The sequence below is a fragment of the Camelus dromedarius genome, chromosome 35, assembly GCF_036321535.1.
Source record: "Camelus dromedarius isolate mCamDro1 chromosome 35, mCamDro1.pat, whole genome shotgun sequence".
NCBI lineage: Eukaryota > Metazoa > Chordata > Mammalia > Artiodactyla > Camelidae > Camelus > Camelus dromedarius.
This window is the reverse complement of record NC_087470.1, coordinates 13,338,746-13,357,150: the sequence shown is the minus strand read 5'-3', so window position 1 is coordinate 13,357,150 and position 18,405 is coordinate 13,338,746. Positions and strand designations below refer to the sequence as shown.

Sequence of the window (18,405 nt, the reverse complement as noted above, 5' to 3'; positions counted from 1 at the left end):
CAGCGAGAATGTCCAGGAGGCACAGGTGTCAGGGGAAGGGAGGGGCTGGAGCGCCAAGGACAGGAGGACGTGGGGAAAATGCAGTGCCCACTGGTGCCCACTGCAGTCCCCACTGCTGGGATCCCCCACGTCCGCCTGCAACCCCTCAACAAAGCACACCCTTTGCTGACGAGTGTCCGCCTTTGTAGAGCTGACAGCCCTGGGAGAGGGTCGCCTCCCCGCAGCTCAGGCCGGCCTGTCTCAGCCCATCTCCATCTTACTGGAGCCGTAAATCCACGCTCCTCCATGTACCAAGGCCCCTACCTCATTTACAGCCAATCAAACATCTGTTCTCCACCCCTTTGTGTTCACAGCCTGTGTCCCCCAACGGAAGACACTCCAGGCCCTTACAGAGTGGGGGAGCACAGGCTTCACCCCAACCCTGGGGACAAGGCTGTCCTGCCCCGAAGGACTGGGGTCTCCCCTGGAGGGGATCAGCTCAGGGTTGCTGGCCCGGGTTACAGACACCAGGACTGTGTGGTGGAAGCGGACACTGAGGGCCACCTCCCCCCACAACATTGCTTCCCACACTTGGCTCCAGAATTTCACCCCAGACCCCCCCCCCCCAGCAGAAGACTAAAAAAGATCAGAGGTGACTGTGACCAGCACAAGAAGGAAGATGAACGATGCTGCACCCAGGTCTCCCTGCAGAGACGCCCACAAAAGGAACCTTGGTCAAGGGCGGGAGGCCGTGCCCCATCAACTAGCAGGACTGAACCAAGGAAGGGGACCCGGCGACAGGAGAGCCAGGGGGCCCGCAGCGCGCAGGGGGCCCGGCTGCAGCAGGACGGCGCCGAGAGGACAGACGGGTGGGGACCTGGAGTGGGCCGGGCCCGCGAGCACTGGGCCGACCTACCTTGTCGCTGTCCCCGCAGGTCAGGACGCTGGAGAAGGGGATCTCCGCCTGAACACCTTCCGGCAGCGGCAGGGAGCCCACGGCCTTAAACTTCATCCTCTGGGCCGGTTTCCTGTCCGAGGAGCCAGCCCTGGAAGTATCGGTGCAGACGTGGGGCAAAGAGAGACGCCGTGATGGACACACACGTCCTGCCTGGCGGGAGGGGGCACAAGTGCGACGAGCAGGGAGCTCCCGGTCGGCTGCCCAAGGCCTGCTGCTCGCCAGACACAGCGGGCAGCGGAGCCGGCACCCTGGTTCCAAGCACGCAGCTCTCTAACACCCCAGCGCCTCTGAAAGCCAGCCTGACGCCCCGAGTCCTGGGGCGGATCCGTGGGCCGCGCCCGGCTGGGTCAGCGCGAGGCTGCTGAGCATCACCCACGGGCCCGGGGCCTTCCCGCAGGCTCCCCTCCTGCCTTTTGCCTTTTTCTCTCTCCTCCTCACCCCAAGCTTCTCCAAAGGGGCAGCTCCTTGAACAGACCTCGTCACCCCGCTCACCCCCAAACCACAGCCGACCTGGGGTTTGATTCTGCAGGACACGCGGGGCAGCATCCTTGCAGGGCACCAGGCCCCCTCCCCGGCTTAGAGCCCCCTGCATCCCTGCAGTGGCCCACAGGCCTCCGCCCTCAGCCTCTGCCCTCCGCTCCCTTGTGCCCAGGTTGACCCCGGCGGGTCACCCAGACCTCTCCCCCCGCCCTCCTGCCGGCCATGCTCACACGTGCAGGTCCCCCAGACACTCACCCCTTCCTCAGGACTCAGCTTACTATCTGCCTGTCCCCCTCTGAGCCCCATCTCTCTCCCCTGGCCAGTGCCACTCCCGTCCACGGTCCCCAAGTCACACGAGCACCAGCGCATCCCAGGGCCCGGGGGAGCACCCAGGCCGCAAAACTCAAAGTTCTCCCTCATATCTGACCTACTTGTGTCCCTGGAAGTGGCTCAGTCACTCTCGATCATGTCCAGGTAACTTTTCTTGGGCAGAGTGACCTCCAGCGCCCTACACAGGATGGTCACAAGCCTTCTGTGTGCACAGACCCCTCAGTCCACAGGGCACCCCGCCCTTGACCTCCTGAAAGGGGTCCTCAAACCTGACTGCAGGAGAGGCAGTGGGAGGTGCGGGAGGGCGCAGGATGGCCCAGCCCTTGAGGACCCAGGGCCCTGGCCCCAAGTTCCGTCCCACTGCCCTCCCCACACACGCAAAGCCCAGGCCCAGGACACAAGGTTCGTGGGGATACCCCCCAGTGTGCATTGAGCTCAAGGCCTGAGCAGCAGTGATCTGAGGAGGAAGGAGGAGCCGTCTGTCTCTGAGAAGGCGCAGCACGGGAGGGGTTCTGGAACCTACCTTTCGGCGATGCGAGGGCACAATAAAAGGTCTTGATGTTGTGAGTTTTCAGAACACTGTTCCTCTGGTGCCCATGGCCGGGCTCCACCTCAGTCACCGCTCAGGCACGCCAGGGTGGTCTGTGTGATGTGAACCTCCCTATGGAAAAGGAGGCAGAGATGTGGAAGGAGCATTCAGGCCGAGGGCAGCAGGGGCCGCAGGGAGACAAGAAGCAAGTGTCAGGATGTGGCAGAAACGATGGGGAAGGAGAGGGCGGCCAGGTGAGGGGGGAAGCCAGGCCCCTCCCCAGTCAGCAGTCCGTCCCCAAAACCCGCAGGGTGGGAGGACCCGGCCCAATCCCAGGCCCACGCTGCCCCCACACAACGGGGGCAGGCGGGAACAGGCCCCTGCTCCCAAGTGACCTTTCTGGTGACAAAAGGGGAAATCCGTAGTTGGCATAACCTGAGCAGAAACGGGCCCCACGTAACCTAGACACGCGGCCTGAGCTTCCGCCCCTCAGCACTGCCTGAGCGCCAAGTCCTCGCATCACTGCACAATCTCCTCAATTCCTTGCGGGCCTGGGGGGGGGGGGACACACAGGGCACTGAGGCAGAAGTGAGTGTCCCCCTGCGGCTGGCCCTGAGAGCACCTGGGACACGGTCACCCCATTGGCCTGGCCCTGAACTGCAAAGGGGCGCCAGCCACCAACGGTCTCTAGAAACGCATACGTGTCTGCTCATGTGTTCACTGGTCCTCCCTCCCTCCCTCCTTCCCTCCCGTCTTTGCTTCCACAACAGAGATGGACGCATTCCTGTCACTGAGCTGAAGGGCCCACAGGGAGACAGAAACGTCACCCAGGGCGCTCAGCACAGAGCCTTCCAGGCCTGGAAAAGAGGAGAGGTCTTCGGCGCAGGAAGCCCTAAACGCACGCGGTGGGAACGGACGGCACCCAGCGTCCCTGTCTGCACCCGCAGAGAAATGAGGCCTGGCTGGTCCTGAGCAGCAAGGCCACTAGGCGGCCAGAGCTCCATCACCAGTGAGCGCTGCCCACACTCAGCCGGGGCGATCGCTCCCCAGCACGTGCGGTGGGAGGGGAGACAGCCAGCCACGCGAGCTCTCCTTCCCCGGGGACAGAGCGAGGGGGTGCCCCGTGTCTGCCACCTCTCACAAGGCCACGGCACCAGCGGCCCCGTTACTTGCGAGACCGTCCTGTCCACGACGGCGGGGGCGGGGAGACATGAGGCCTGGGACCAGGAGGGCCCCCACACCCCACCCTGGAGCTGGGTGGAGGGCGCGGGGGACTCCCACCATGGCTCCTGCCTGAGGGCCCCTGGGAGCAGGGGGAGGCCACCTGCTCAGGGTCCAGTTCCACCTGCTTCAAGGCAGCCTGTGGAACGAGCACCCAGCACACCAGTGCGGGGCAGACCAGGAGCCGCGCGCGCCTGGGGCAGCAGAGCGGGCTGTGCGGTCTCCTGCTGCCGAGGAGCCGGAAGCTGTCACCACGCAAGGAGCAGGCAGGTGCTCCACCCTCCCTGGCCTTGGCCTCTCCAAGGCCACCACCCAGGGCGTCCGGCCTTGGGAACGAGCCCGTGAACCAAGTCTCAGGCGTCCTGCCTGGCATGAGAGGCTGGGGTAAACACACAGCAGGGACTCATCCCCCCAGTCTGTCCACCCGTCCATCTGTCTGTCTGATCAGCCACGCTCCCCGAATACCCAATGAGTAGGAGGTGAATGTTCGCTGAATGGATGGATGGCAGGAAGTGTGGAGGATGGATGGGTGGGTGGATGGGTTGGTGGGTGAAGAAAGCAAGAGAAAAATCACACTGGGAACAAAGCAAGACCAAGCAAACCTAAAGGGAGGCAGAGTGAGGAAACGGGGAGAAGCCTGGGGGTGGACGTCAGTCCAGGGGCCTGGCAATCTCTGAAGGTTAATAAACAGCCCCATGACCGTCCCGACCCAAGGGCAGGGCAGGACCCCGAGGGATGCGCCCGCCAGGTGTGCCAGGGCCCTAGAGGCACCGGGGAGGGCGGGCTGGGTAGCCCCTGGTCCCCACTCGTCAGGCAGCTCCCCTCCGCACCCCCCCCGCTCCCCTGCCGGGGAGACCTGCAGCGCTGCCTCCCCGAAAGCCATCCCTGTGCCCTGAACCCCCTGCTGAGGCCACCGCTGGCCCCCTGCACCTGACCCGGCGTCCAGCCCTCACTCTGCAGACAGGAGCAGCGCTGAGCACTCCCTCTCCCGGGACACACCCTCCAGCTGCCGGCACTCCCTCTAACCGACGCCCCCCCCCCCCCCGCGCCCTTCCTCTGCCTCCCCACTCCCCCTCCCTCAGCGACCCGGAGCCCAGGCTTGGCCCTTCATCACCTTCTCTCCTTCTTGTAATCAGCATGGAGTTTCCAGGGTTTCAGTGCCCCCTTAGTATCTGTGACCCCCCAGATTCAACCCCTCCATCCCAAATCCCTGCCCAGCCCCTAACTGACCTCGCACCTCAGCACCTTGGGGACCCAGCCTGACAGGTGACAAAGGACCCCCAGGCTCAGGACCCCGAGCCCAGCCCCGTGTTGATTAACATTCCCTGCCGTGTCGTGCCCCCCCCCAAGACCGTGAGCCCCACAGGGCCGGGGGCTGTCTCCACTGCCAGCACCCACCTCCGAACAGCAGCCGCGCACAACACGCACGCGGAACCACTGTGCTCCCGGCAGGCGGCATTCCTTGGTGGAGGGGGGATCATGTTTTAGAAATGGGGGTGGAGGAGAGGAGAGCAGCAGCAAAGGAGAGAGCAGGGCAGGGAGGACGCAGCCCCTCCAGCGGGCTGGCGGGTGGAGAGAGGGAAGGGCAGCTGCGGGTCGGCCCGAACCTGGTACCTGAAAAGCGGCCCCGGCCGGGTGAAGGGCCCAGAGAGGGGCTGCCTTGCGGCGGGAACCCTGCGCCGGCCCTAAAATGCGGGGCTGCAGGGCAGACAGGACGCGCAGCACCTCAGCTCCTGTCACCTCCTGGCCTGCGAAGGGTCTGCACTTTGTGGGGGACGGTGGGGAAGCACAGTGATGCCATCCAGGGTCACCCTGGCTGCCGGAGGGCGAGGGGAGGAGACAGTGAGGGGGTGTTGACAGCAGCCCCGAGACCCTGTGCAGAAGGGTGGAGGCTGGCAGGAAGGGCTGTGGCAGGGAGGGGTCAGTGGCTGCAAGTGTCCCCTCAGGGGGATGCTCAGAGGCAGCCAGGTTCGTTTCTGAGCTCACTCAGAAGTGCCATGGCCTCCTGGGGCTGCTTCAGCTGTGGCTTTAAGTAAGAATTTGAGCCCCCACCTCCCCTTGTCTCTTGCTGGATTCTAACTTCCATGCTGGCTGCGGCCGTGACCCCACTGGGCCTTCCTTCCATGTGACGGGCAGCCTTGGATGCCTCTGTCCCCAGCCAGCTCGGGGCCTAGGCAGCCGGGAAGGTGCTGCCTGTTTCAACCGCCACCCCCGAGGCCAGGCCAGGGAGGGGAAGGATGCGCCCAGGGCACACCAGGCCTGCAGGGCGGGAACGGGCCGCCTGGCGGCAGGGAGAGGCAGGCGGTGAAGGGCAGAAGGGCCCGGGCAGAGGGCACGGGGCTTTGTCCTGACGTCCATAGGACGTGTGCAGAAGCAGACGGGGGCGTGTGGGCGTCTTAACGCTCAACTCCTGCCCCTGGGAGCCACCGCTGGTCCCCGCAGCAGTGATGTGGCGTCCTGTGAACTGTAAGGGAGGAAATCAGGGCGGCGGGACCTCGCGCGGGAGCCTCAGGGCCCTCTCTCCTGCGGCCACATCAGTGTCCTGCCGCCCACTCCTTAGTGGAGGAAGGGGAGCTTCTGTAGTTCGGGTTTTCTTTACAGTGAACTACGCCTCGGCTTTGAGAAGTGGTTTGAAGAAAATGAGCCCAAGGGAAGCAGATGTAACGACAAAGCGTCAGAAGCGCACGGACCGCTGAGCAGCGCATCTTCGGTCTAAGGGAAGGTGTGACCCCCCCTAGTGCGGATCTGAAGCCAAGCACCTTCCCCTTGAGTCTGAGACGGAAGGCAAAGTGCGGCGTGGCTGTCAGCTCTCCGGACGGCCCCGGGCCAGGCCGGCGTCCCTGCGCTGTCCCCTCCTCCAGGGCCCACTGGCCCTCTTTCTGTGGGGTTCATGGGGTCAGGCGCCCGAGCCAGCCCAGCACAAGCCTCTCCCATGTCGGTGGGGGGCCGAGACGGCCAGGATCCCCCGGGTCCCCACACAGAAGGTCGGATTAGAATCCCTCACAGCTGCCCTGAGGGTCCCAGGCTCACCCAGGAAGGCCGGCGGCTTCCATGACGTTGGCCAGGGCCACATCGTTGGACCATACGTCGTACTGCCCCATGTGCAGGCCCAGGACCCCGCAGAGGTCCCTGCCGGTGTGCAGCCCACACGCGTGCTCAGGTCCACCTCAGTGGCCTCGGCCACGGACCCGCAGCAAACAGACATAGGGTGTGGGGCTAGGTCCCTGCTGTCTGCTCCCGGGAGGCCACGAGGACAGGAAAGCCAGGCCTTGTGCTGCCCCTGCTGTGAGGCCGGGCATGATGCCCAGAGGAGGAGCATGGGGGTCTCCTGGCCTCGTCAGCCCAACCCTGAACTGTGAACTGCTCCGGGCTGGCTCCCCACAGCTCCCTGGCCACGGGCCAGCTCACAAAGCATCACACCCCCCTCCCCCTCCCCACCCAGGGCCCCCTGAAGGGAAATGAGCCCAGGATTCCAATCCCAGGACCCCGAGCAGTCTCTGTGCACCGCTCCCCTGGGCGGGGCGCTCACACCTGCTTGCTGGCTGGAGGCCCACATGAGAGCCACGGGGAGCATCTAACGGTCCCAGGAACCCTGGAACAGGCAGGGTTTGACCCTGGGTCCCCTGACTGAGAGGTGGGCTGCAGACTGCGCCTCAGTCACTTGGGGGAGGAACACGACAGAACGTGCAGACGCCGAAGTCAAGACTGCAGGGCCTGGCGTGCCACTCGCGACCCTGGGACCCAGCCCGGCTGGGGACACGACAGCTCCAAGTCCTGAGGCCAGGCCCCGGGCGTGACCACCCTCAGAGGCGGGGACAGCATCCCAGGAAGCAGCCATGCAAGGTGACAGGAGGCGGCTTTAAGGGCTCCCTGTAAAAGGAGACTCACCGCAGTGGTGCAGGAGGGACGCGCTCAGAAGTCCTCCCAGGGGCCCCTGAGGCGCCCCGCACGGCTCCCCCAGCCCCATGACGCCCACCGTGCAGTGAGACGCAGGGGGCGCATGACGTGCCTTGGGCGGCACAGTCGGAGCCCAGGGCGCGCTCCACGGCCACCGGGACGCCCTCGCATGCTGTTTCCTGCATTTTCCACTTTTCCCCAAAAGGCAGAATTTACTTTTGAAAAGTCTGAAACAGGAAGCCGTATCGGGCCTGGATGGTGTGCGCCAAGGGACAGACGGGCGAGGAGGCCACAAGGGAGGGGCGGGGGTCGGCCTCGGCGCGTTTGCCCCTCCCCAGCCTGGGGGGTCTGAGGGCAGCCCTGGACGGCAGGTGTGTCAGTGGGACTCTCAGACAGCGATGAGGTGCTGCGGCAAGAAGGGCAAGGAGGCTGAGCTGAGGCTAGGGGACACTGAAGTCCCGATGAGGACGCTGGCCGTGAGAAGGAAGACCAGGAGATCGGGGCGCGCACAGGGCCGCACTGCCACCACCCTCCAGCAGCCCGACAGAACACGCACCCTCGGGTCCCTCCCAGCAGCAGGTGCTCGTAGTCCAACCAGATCTAAGCCCACAGCACACCAGGTGCCCGAGCCTGTGAGCTCACGGCAGAATAACACTCCTGCTCCAAGACTCAGGGCTGATTCACATGCGTCCCACCTTGTTCCAACATGACGCAGGCCCAGCCGGGACACTGCCACCCAGAAGCCTCCCAGGTCCCTCACCACCGCAAACCCACCCCGCCCCTGCCCAGACCCGTCAGTCCGCTTCTGCTATGACGGCTGCATCAGGCTCCACCAGAGGAGACAGCTGTATCCACACGGCCAGGCTCACACCACTGACCAGAGGCCTGGTAGACGTCCTAGGACCCTCCTGGAGTGTGGGATGCAGACACCCCGGGAGGTGCTGCCCCCAGCTGTTCCTCACCTGTGCCTTGTCCCAGGAGGCGGGGACTTCGCATGCGGCCCCCTGCACTGCTGCAAACTGTAACGGGGCTTAGCCACTAGATGGAATGCGTTCCAGCCATGGCACCCACCAACGGATCCTTAGGTTTGGTGTCTTCTCAAGGGACAAGGCAGGTGGTAGCTGACACCTCCCGCCCTGGCTGGTGCTGCCCCACTTCACCTGCATCCGCCGTGCCATGACCACCCCCACCCCACCTGGTGGTTACTACATAAGGGCCAGCCTCCACGCTGGGCGCCCGGAGGTGGCTGTGCCCAGACAGGTCTGCCTCCCGCTAACCCAAGGCCCGTTCACGAGGCGTCCCGGCCACCTGCTTCCCAAGGCCTGGGGTATCACTCAGTCCTAGAGCCCCATGAGTGACTGGCGTGCAATGAGATCCCAGTTCCCCTGGCCTGCCCCTAGCCCTGCGAGCTGCCAGCTCGCTGACCTCCACGCAGCAGTGGGCGGGCTCGGTCCTGGGCTGGGGGAGGCCGGACACGAGTAGTAGCAAACTCCCAGGATCCTGATGTGCTGGCGGGGGCTTTCCTTTGGGAAACAGGACAAACAGCCTGTTAGTGACATGCCTGGGGACACCCGAGCACCTGCACCTTTGCCACCTCTAATGTGCTGACCATCAAGGTCGAGGCACAACTCACACCAGGGCCCGGGCCACTCTCCTGCTGTCAGGGCAGCCTCGGGAGGGTGGGTGGCCCCTGTGGCTGTGAGCAGGGTTGCCTTGGGGCACCCCAGTCAGCCCGACACCTGCACTCAGCCTCTTCCCACGCGGGGGTCCACCCCTCCGGCCCTTCAGTTCACCAGGCCAACCTCACATACTCTTCAAGGTCAAGAAGCCAGCTCCTGTCCCCAGGAGGAGTCGCACAGCACCCTTCCTGCTGACCAACGAGGCTCACCACCTGATAGACTGTCTGGGACATGCCGGACTGCTCCCCACCCCACGAAGGGCACGCCACATCTGAGTGACCCTGTGGCTTTGAACCGTAGGCGGGGCCACACCTCCCCTACACTCTCCCCATCTTCACACTCAGGCTGCCTTCACTGGACCGAGAGCCCAAGGGTAAGATGAGGGTCCACAGCCGGGGGCTGACCCCTCCCCTGGCACAGAGGCCGTCGGCAGAGGGCTCACCCCCCGAAACTCATCAGGCTCCCCTCTGCGCACCCCCAGCTCGGCTCTGCAGTGTTCTCAGCCGTCTCCAGGCGCCAGGCCCCTGAGGCCTGCTGTTCATCTCTGTGTGTCCCCAACAAGCCCGTGCCTGGGGCTGGAAGGTGCTCAGTATGAGGCCACTGAGCGGGCAGGGGGCGTGAGCGAGTGAACGGACCATACACCCAACAGGCAGGTGCGGAGTGGCAGCACTGCCATCAGATTCGAAGGCAAGTAAGAGGCCGTGGGTGGAGCTGCCCCAAACAGCCTCAGCCCGGAAGCCCGGCTACTGCATCTGACACAGACTTGGGGCAGCTGCCACAGGAAAGGGAAGTCACCGCGGGGCGGGGCGCAATCCCCAGTGATGGGCTCAGGGCAGGAGGCCTCAGAAGAACAAGCTGTGAACTGTGAGGAAGGCGGGGGGCGCTCTTGGTGAGCCTCAAGAGTGACCCCGACTACCCAGGGTGGCCGCTTTCCAAGGCAGGACCAGGGCAGCCAGCTGGTGACGTCCAGGCTGCGAGGTCCACTGCGTTCTGGGGAGGGCTTCCCAAAGAACAGCCGCCCTCAGCTGCCCCCTCCACACACGCAGGACTGGGCACAAAATCACAGCCCGTCAGTGACAGATGAGTCCTCGGTGACCATCCTGAGACGCGGTCCCTCCCGAGCCTGGCTCCTCCTCGGGGCGGCTGACACAGCCCAGGACAGACTGGGGAAGTCAAATCCTAATTTTTGTCTTATTTTAATCTCAACTCTCCTGGCTTTTGTTAACAAGATGGAGAGACCAAAAAAGGTGTTTCCCGTTGCTTTTACTGTTCCAGGTTATAAAACCTTCCCTGTAAACACTGAAACCCAGCGCCTGGAGGTCCCCATCAGGGAGCACCTGTGTCGCCTGAATAGCACTCCCAGCCAAAGCGAGGAAAGAAAACGGAGGAGGAAGGCTGGCGGAGCTCGCGCGGAAGGACAGGAGTGACCAGATAGGACGACAGAGCCCCCGCAGGGCACCGGAGCGGCTGTGGGAGGGCCCAGGTAGGAGGGGCTCGTGCTTGCGTCCCAGGTGCGGTCTGCAGCTCACAGGTGAACTCTGGACCCACCTGGCCCTGCCCGAGAGGACCTGAGACCCTCACGCTCAAGGGCTCTGTGACCCTGCTCCCCTGGCCCCAGGCCCGGGGAGAGGCAGAGGACGCAGTGGGATCAGAAGGCCCACTGCGATTCCAGAGCCCAGAGGTGCCCCAAGCCCTGTGAGGCCAGCCCCGGAACAGCGGGGCCATTACTTCCCAAACAGAAAGACTGCTATTTATACACGACGTGTCTACACCCACAAGCCCCAGGCCTCCCCCGTCAGAAACCTGAACACGTGCGCGGGCAGGCGCCCTGAAGGAACGCGAGCCTGCGGCGAGTCACAGCTGACCCGAGGGCACCCGGCAGGCCTGACCGCGGCCAGCCCTGCGCGGCTCGCGGGGCTGGGGTGTCAGGGCGGCGAGGCACGGCCCTCTGCAACCAGCCCCGGGCACGTCTCCTGAGGAGGGGGAAGGACTGGGGAGCAGGGAGGACGGGCGTGAACACACAGCGTGTAACAGAAAAGAACCAATCTGACTCCACATCAGATCTGTTCCTTTGGCTTTAACACTGTGCCCTGTTTTCTAGGCTCAGTCTTGCTGGCTCTGCGCCTTCTGCGAAACAGCGTTGCCTTTAGCCTGAAATGCACAGGAGAGCCTGTTCTCCAGGCTCAGACCTTTGAGGATGTTAGCACTTTTCCATTCACATGAAGATAACAAGTTGCAGAACAGAGGACATCTGTCTTGCTGGGGGTTTACAGGGACACCAGGACCTGACCCACGTGGACAGCCGCAAGGACAAAGGACTCTGACACCAAGAAGCTTGCAACGACCAACCACACCGCCCCCCTTTCTCAGTGTAAAAGGAGCCTGGATTCTGACGTGGAGAAGGTGGTTCTCCAGGACACTAGTCCCCCATCTTCTCCGCCTGCCGGCTTTCTGAATCAAGTTTCTGTTCCTTGCCCCAGCACCTCATCTCCCAGTCTGAGTGGCCTGTCGTGCAGCGAGCAGGACGAGGCTGGACTCAGTAACCAACCAAGGTTAGGCGACTGTTGCAATGGAGATGCGTGATGGGGACACTGAGCAGCCCCGAAGGGCGCTGTTGGTAAAGGGGGAGCGGCTTCCACTAAAAACCAAGGAAGTGCATTCACCTTCCCATCTGAACAGACTTCTCAGTTGTAGGGAGTCTTCAGTGTCTTTTCTAGGTACTCGGCCAGGATCAGGTTGTTGGACTGAAGGCTGATGACAGCCAGCCAGACTTTAAAGCCGTCATGAACCTTTAAAACAGATTTTGGATGGACAAGGGAACTGTTACATGAAAGCTGCGAATCGCTGCCCTTCTAAGGTCGCACTCCTAGGCGGGGGGTCTCTTCTGCACACGCACTTCAGGAAGCCCGAGCTGGCAGGGCAGCCACCAGGAGGCTTTCTGTGACACTTCCTGAGGTCATGGGGAAACGGCCCGGGGGGCTGAGGGCCCGCAGTCGGGGTCACAGGCCTGAGGTCTAAGATTCCCGACCAAAGGGGGGCAATTAATGCTGCTTTACGCCCGGGCGTGGGGACACTCTCCAGGAATACATGGTATCTCATGGGTCCCGTCCAGGAATACCAGCTTTGGAAAAGAACACTTAGGGAACACGCTGGTGACACTTAGATGCCCTCAGCCCAAACCCAGGGGCCTGAAATTCTTTCACAGAAAGCACAGCAAACCAGAAGAGCAAAGCCACCTCTCAAATGCCTGGGGGAACTTGAAGGGGTGACGCGTGGCTTGGAAAGCTCCCCTGGGGAGCACGGAAGGGAAAGGGAGGAGGGAGCCCGGAGACGAAGCTCCGCACCCGGGTGCGTCTCCGGTGGCTCGGTCCTGCCGGGGCCTCGGAGCAGCCTTGGCTCTGCGTTACCATCCCCGTCAGCCAGGTGAGCTGAGGGGCCGCTCCACACACCTCACGCGCTCTCTCCGGAACACCTGCCCCCGTCTGCACTGCTCTGAGGCAGAGGCAGTCCCGGGGCCCCACCTCCTCCGGCGGACTCTCAACAGACGGACGTTTCCACTTAATCTTCAGGCAAGAACGGCCCCAGGACCTGAAATCATTAGAGGTATTAGCTGCATGCTACAAAGCGCGTCCCTGACTCCCTCCCATAGCTCCAAGGCCCTGGACAGGCCGGTCTCACCCGGGAGCAGCCCGAGGAGCTGCAGACACGCCGGGACAGCGAGCCGGGGCCCGGGCACGCCGCCGCACGTCTACGGAGGGGGAGAAGTGTCACAGGGAGCGTGACCACACTGGGTCCACACGGCACCGCCGACCCTCCCCTCCCGAGAGTCCCCTGGGCCCGAGGGGCCGGGTGCTGGCTAAGAGAAGGTGGCAGCAGGTGGGGGGTGCTGGGGGGGTCAGCAGGAAGGGCTGGACGGGGACCACAGAGCTGACAGAGACACAGAGCGGCTGTGTCCGCGGTGAGGACAACCGCACCTCTAGGCTTCTGAAACCACCCTCCCAGGAGGCTCCCAGGGAGCAGGGGTCTCAGACGGGGTGCCCTGCACACACCGGGCCTCTCCACGCCCCCCAGGCCGGGAGACGCCGGGAGACCCCGCGAGCTGGGAGGGGACATGAGATCCATTCCCTAGGGCTCCTGCCTGACCCGGGGGGACAGACAAGCCAGTTAAACTGCTGCTTCACGTGGGGCAACGCCCTTCATGGTGACGCCTTTCCAAATAGATGCCTGACAAGTAAGGCGTCCCCGACGCCAAGGACGACAGGGCCTGTCTCCCGCCACCATCACCGCCACTCACTGGCCCAGAGCCAGCGCCTCCCTCGGCGCGGGTCTCAGTCCAACACCGAGGACCCGAGGCGGAGAGGCCCCACCACTCACAGCTGGAGGACCAGCCAGGGGAGGCCAGCTCCAGCCGCTGACCGTCCACGGGGAAGGACGCCCGAGCAGACGCGGCCGCCCCGTCCAGCCCTCACCCTGGAAAACTTTGTGTGCAAGCTGGGTTACCCCCCACCACGGCTGCTAAAACCTTTGAACTTCAGGCCGCGAGGCTGAAAACAAGAGGGGCCGAGTGTCTCGGGTTTTCCAGAACTACAGGAGGGTGCGGGCGCTCGCCAGGCAGCACTCACGTCCCAGCGCTCCGTCCCGCAGGAGTGGTCATGCAGGAGGGTCTCCGCTGGGTCCAGCATCACACATCTGTTTATAAACGACAGGAAGAGAGACAGTTTAACTTTCAAAACGATTCTGCTCATGAGTTCAGATGCTGTCAACATGGGAGGGCCCTGAGCCTGGGAACACTCAGGGCTGAATTCCGAGATCGTGCAAACCTTGTCGGGTCACCTGGGGGCATTTGGGCAAATCAATGCTGGCTCTCTAAAAGGCAGCTGTATGAGGCGCCACACGACTCTGAGGGCTTTTAATTCCTAACTGATTCTAAGCATTCACAGGGTCTCTTCTGACCCAGCCACTGACCTGGGCGAGCTCATAGGCTCCCTGTGCCCATTAGTGCAAACTAATGCAAACCTACAAACAAACAAACAAACAAAAGGAGCGAACAGAACCCAGCAGGGTATTGAGAGAGTCACAGACGTGACAAAGGGAGTTCATACCAGGAAGGCAGGGGTGGTTCGGTGTTCCAACATCTGTGACTTAGCTCCCCACGGTACTGGGTAAAGGGCAAACCTGTAAGACCGCGGATACCACAGAGAAGGAAAGGTCAGCATTTACTCCTATTTGTAAAAATCGCCTGAATGAAACAGAGCCTAGGTTCTCCTTATCGTGTTGCTTCTCCAGCCAGAAGCCGGCCCCTTCCTCAACGAAGGCTCAGTCCCCTCCTCGCACAGCGAGGCTGCCCGCTACGGAATAATCAGCACCCTGAGAAATCGGGACCTGCAGGAGGGGCGCTCCAGAGCCAGCCATGGCCCCGCAGGCCTGGGCGACCCAGGGGGCTCAACGCATCCGGAGAAAGGCCGGCTCCCAGAGTGCTGACGGGGAAGTGGGCGGGGTGCCCAGGGCCCCCACACTTCACCCCAAACAAACCCTCAGGGGCTCGGAGATAAACATGAAAACTGAAACTGTAAAAGCAGAATGAGCAGTGGTATGAGAGAATTTTTAAGAATACTGGGGTGGTAAAGATTAGACGGAAAAATAAACCTAGAAACCTTTAAAGAACACACAGGTTAATAAACTTAAATACATAAAAACTTAAAACTCCTGCAAAGAAAGAAATTGGCAAAAGGTTTAAAAAGATGCATCACAGAAAATCATTTCAAGAGAGACTTTAAAGCTGATTTTACTCCGACATCAAGAAACGTACATTCACAGACCAGAGAGCCACTTGTCCCTCATCACAGCTCTAGGGCCTGCTGGCTGCCCGGGGACGGTGGCTCGACGGTCATCAGGCAAAGCACACCTCACCCCCACGCACCCAGCCTCAGTCCTGGGTGAGCCTCCATTTTACTTCCAAAACTGTGCAAAAATGGTTCCTGTCTGTAAAATCCTAGGGCCGGTCAAAGGCCACCCCAGCGGGCGGGCTCAATGAGTGCTCTGACAGGGGGCAGAGACAACTGCAAAAGGACATGGTGACCTTGGCGGTGACCTCCAGGGGCTTCAACCCCCGAGGGCATCACGCAGTGGGAAAGGGGCAAACAGCGGGAAGGCCACGCAGAGAACCCTAAGTGGGCAACTCCACTGGTGTGTTAAAGAGGGAGATGAACACCGGCGTTGGCTGGGAGCAGGAAAGTTCTAGAAAGCAGCGGGGTGGCCAAAAGAGCAGTGGCCGCGGGGGCCGCGGTGGGAGCAGGGGCTGCTCCTCAGAGGCGGGTTCACCACGAGACGCAGTGTCACCTGCAGGGATGCGCCTTCCACCCCGCGTCCGGCTGAGCGGCTGTCCTAGGACAGAGCCGGCCGCCCCCGGCCCAGCCCGGGTGCCCCCCGTGTGGCTCTAGCTCTCAGAGACACATGCTCCCCAGTGCTCACGGCTGCACCGTTTACAACGGCCAAGACACGGAAGCAACCTACATGGCCATCGACAGACAACCGGATAAAGAAGACGTGGTATTTTCATATAACGGAGTATTACTCAGTCATAAAAAGGAATGAATTCATGCCATTTACAGCGACACGGATGGACCTAGAGATTATCATACTAAGTGAAGTAAGTCAGAGAAAAACAAACATCATATGATACCACTTACATGCGGAATTCTTTTAAAATGATACAAATGAACTTATTTACAAAACAAAAACAGAGTCATAGACTTAGAAAACAAACTTAATGGCTACCGAAGGGGTAAGAAGGGGGGATAAATAAAGAGTTTCAGATTAACAGATACAAACTACCAAATGCAAGATAAATAAATGACACTGTATAACACAGGGAACAATATCCAATATCTTGCAACCAATAATGGAAAAGAATCTGAAAAACAATAGACTATTTACATGCACAACAATCACTACGCCCTACACCTGAAACTAACACAACATTGTAAATCAACCAGACTTCAATTAAAAAAAAATGATAAGCTCTAAATACCTTTATTCAAAGAAACTCTTCAACACTTTCCTCTTTAAAAAGTTAAAATGGGAAGCTTAAGCAGGGCCAAGTTAAACTGGACGCGCGGTTACACGTCTCGGCCAGCACGTGGTCCTTGCCACACACGCGCTGTGCTTTCCCTCAGGTGGGCGCGGCGCTGGCTGCACAGGGAGCGAGTCCTGCTGGGACAAGGCCAGCCTCTGCAGCAGCGGCCTCCTCATCACCGCTCCATCTCACCAGGAGGCCAGGGTTTTCAGAGGGGAGGGGACACAGAGCTCAGACACTTCAGATCTATTTCCCGAGAAAAACTACGCAAAGACCAAGATCACCGGACGTGCGGGGAACACAAGCAGGGCCCTTGCGCAGAGCAAAGGCTAAGACAACAGGCCCGAAGCAAGACGGCCCAACGTTCACACCAGAACCAGAACAACGGTCATCTGGCCCCAGTCAGACGACCACCACCTCACCTGCAGTGAACTGCCTGTACTCAGTGACAGGGATGTTTCTGTTCAGACTTGGAAGATCAAAAAAGTCAGACCAGGGAATTCGGACCTGGTGGATGTCGGGCCTCTGGGGCAGCACCAGCGCCCACTCCTCCACCTTCAGCAGGGTATTCAGGAGGGAGGGGATGTCGGTGTAGACGTCCCTGCGGAGGCTGAAGCCCTGGGTGGGAGGGGTTGACATCGCACAGAAGGTACCTGGAAGGGAGCACAGGGGAGCAGTCCTTCAGGGCCAGGCCTCTGCACAAGAAACCTGGCTCCCTTCCCCACAGCCCATGGCCCAGACTCCAAGCAAGTTCAGCAGCTTCTGGTTTGTAAAGTGGAGGCACTGCCCACCCATCTCCAGGTGGCCCATTACTTAAAGAGCCCGAGAGCAGACGCAGAAAATATCTTGGCATCTGTTTAACACCAGCTAAGCACCTGACTAGCACTTGAGCACCTGTTCTCCAGGGGCTCTCAAACTTCTTGGTCTACAGACCCCTGTGCATTCTGCACAATTAGTGAGGAATGGAAAAGGCTGCTGTTTACATCGGTTAAATCTATGAACAGTTTCTGTGTTAGAAGTTCAATTTAAAGTACGTTAAAAAATATTTATGAATTCACTTAACAATAATAACCAATTATGTTATTAATACTCTTAAAAAATTAAGTATATTTTTCAAAACAAAAATCACTAGCGACAAGAGTAGCAGTGATTGTCATTTTTGCAAATCGCTTTTTGACTGGTGAGAGCTGGATTCTCCTATCTGCCTTTGCATTCCCTGTTTTGTGGTTATCACAGGCCAGGTGGTCTCTGGAAAATCCCACAGGAAAACTCGGGACAGCGGGAGACTGCATAAGGCAGGTGACATCCCGGCGTTTCTATGAAAACGGTCTGGCACCTCAGGGGCCCTGGGACACACTTTAAGAGCAGCTGCCCTATCCCAGGCATGACCCCCCTACGCAAGAGCCAGGCAAGGGTCCCAGCTTCTGTCATGAGTTACCGCCGTCACTTCCCTCCCTTCTCTGCTAAGTTTTCCCACCACCTCCCTGACTGCAGGTGAGAAGGAAATCCTCCGCTGGGGCCTCTAATCCCTGAAGACTGCAGCCCCGAGAGGAAGGGGCCCATGTACCATCCCCACAGCTCGCACACCCTGTTTTGGGTCAAGCCCTGAGTAACCGCTGAACTGCACTGACTCTTGCTTATTCCTGAGGTTTCCCGACGGAACCAACATCTGGATGGAACTGAAATTTCCCTGCAGACACACAAGGCTGATAAACCACCCCATTCCAACATCTGATTCTGGGGCTCTTCCAGCCCCGGGCAAGCCCCGCTTCATCTAAGAGGGCCTGCCCTTCCCGGGGGCTGCGGGAGGCCGCGACAGCCTAGGGCGACCCCGACTCGCCCCTCCACCCAGCCCCGGCGCCCGAGGGCGAGGGGAGCCCGAGGCTCTGCCCCGGCGCCGGCCCCAGCCCTCCGCCCCCCCGTCCCCCGACCCGCCCCCCTGCTCCACAGCCCCGCCCCGGCCGCCGCCCCCTCCCCGGTCCCTGTCCGCCAGCCCCGCCGATGCCGCCGACGCGCCTTTATCGTCTGCGGGACGCCGCCCCCGACAGGATGCCGGCCGACGGCTGGCCGGGCGAGAACTCCACGCGCGAGGCCCAGGCTGGCGGCCAGGTCGCCGCGCCGAGCAGCAGTGAAAACGCGGCGAGCGCCGCCATGGCCCCAGGCTGCTACGCACTTCCGGAGACGGCGCCCCGCCCCGGAAGTGTAGGACAGCCCCAGCGGAGCGTGCAACCTGTAGCCACGGCAACGCCGCGGGGCC

General features: G+C 61.5%; 1 protein-coding gene across 21 annotated transcripts in view; it reads right to left on the bottom strand.

Moving 5' to 3' along the window:
* The window catches only part of LOC116147085 (adenylate cyclase type 1), a 41,791-nt gene extending 23,482 nt beyond the window's left edge, over positions 1 to 18,309 (bottom strand). For 12 of the 21 annotated variants that reach the window (XR_010379113.1, XR_010379109.1, XR_010379111.1 and 9 more), the window contains exons 1-6: positions 18,165 to 18,309; positions 16,571 to 16,801; positions 14,176 to 14,248; positions 13,696 to 13,762; positions 11,737 to 12,661; positions 896 to 2,408 (exon numbers count right to left, since the gene is read on the bottom strand). Coding sequence is in view for 5 of the 21 variants with exons in the window: in XM_064482325.1 (XP_064338395.1) it covers positions 896 to 991 (96 nt within the window). In the remaining 16 variants the exon portion in view is untranslated. Of the gene's footprint in view, positions 1 to 895; positions 2,409 to 11,736; positions 12,662 to 13,595; positions 13,763 to 14,175; positions 14,249 to 16,570; positions 16,802 to 18,164 lie in introns of all 21 variants that reach the window. The other 9 variants (XM_064482322.1, XM_064482331.1, XM_064482324.1 and 6 more) reach the window with 8 other exon arrangements.
* Between the last annotated feature and the right edge of the window lie 96 nt (positions 18,310 to 18,405).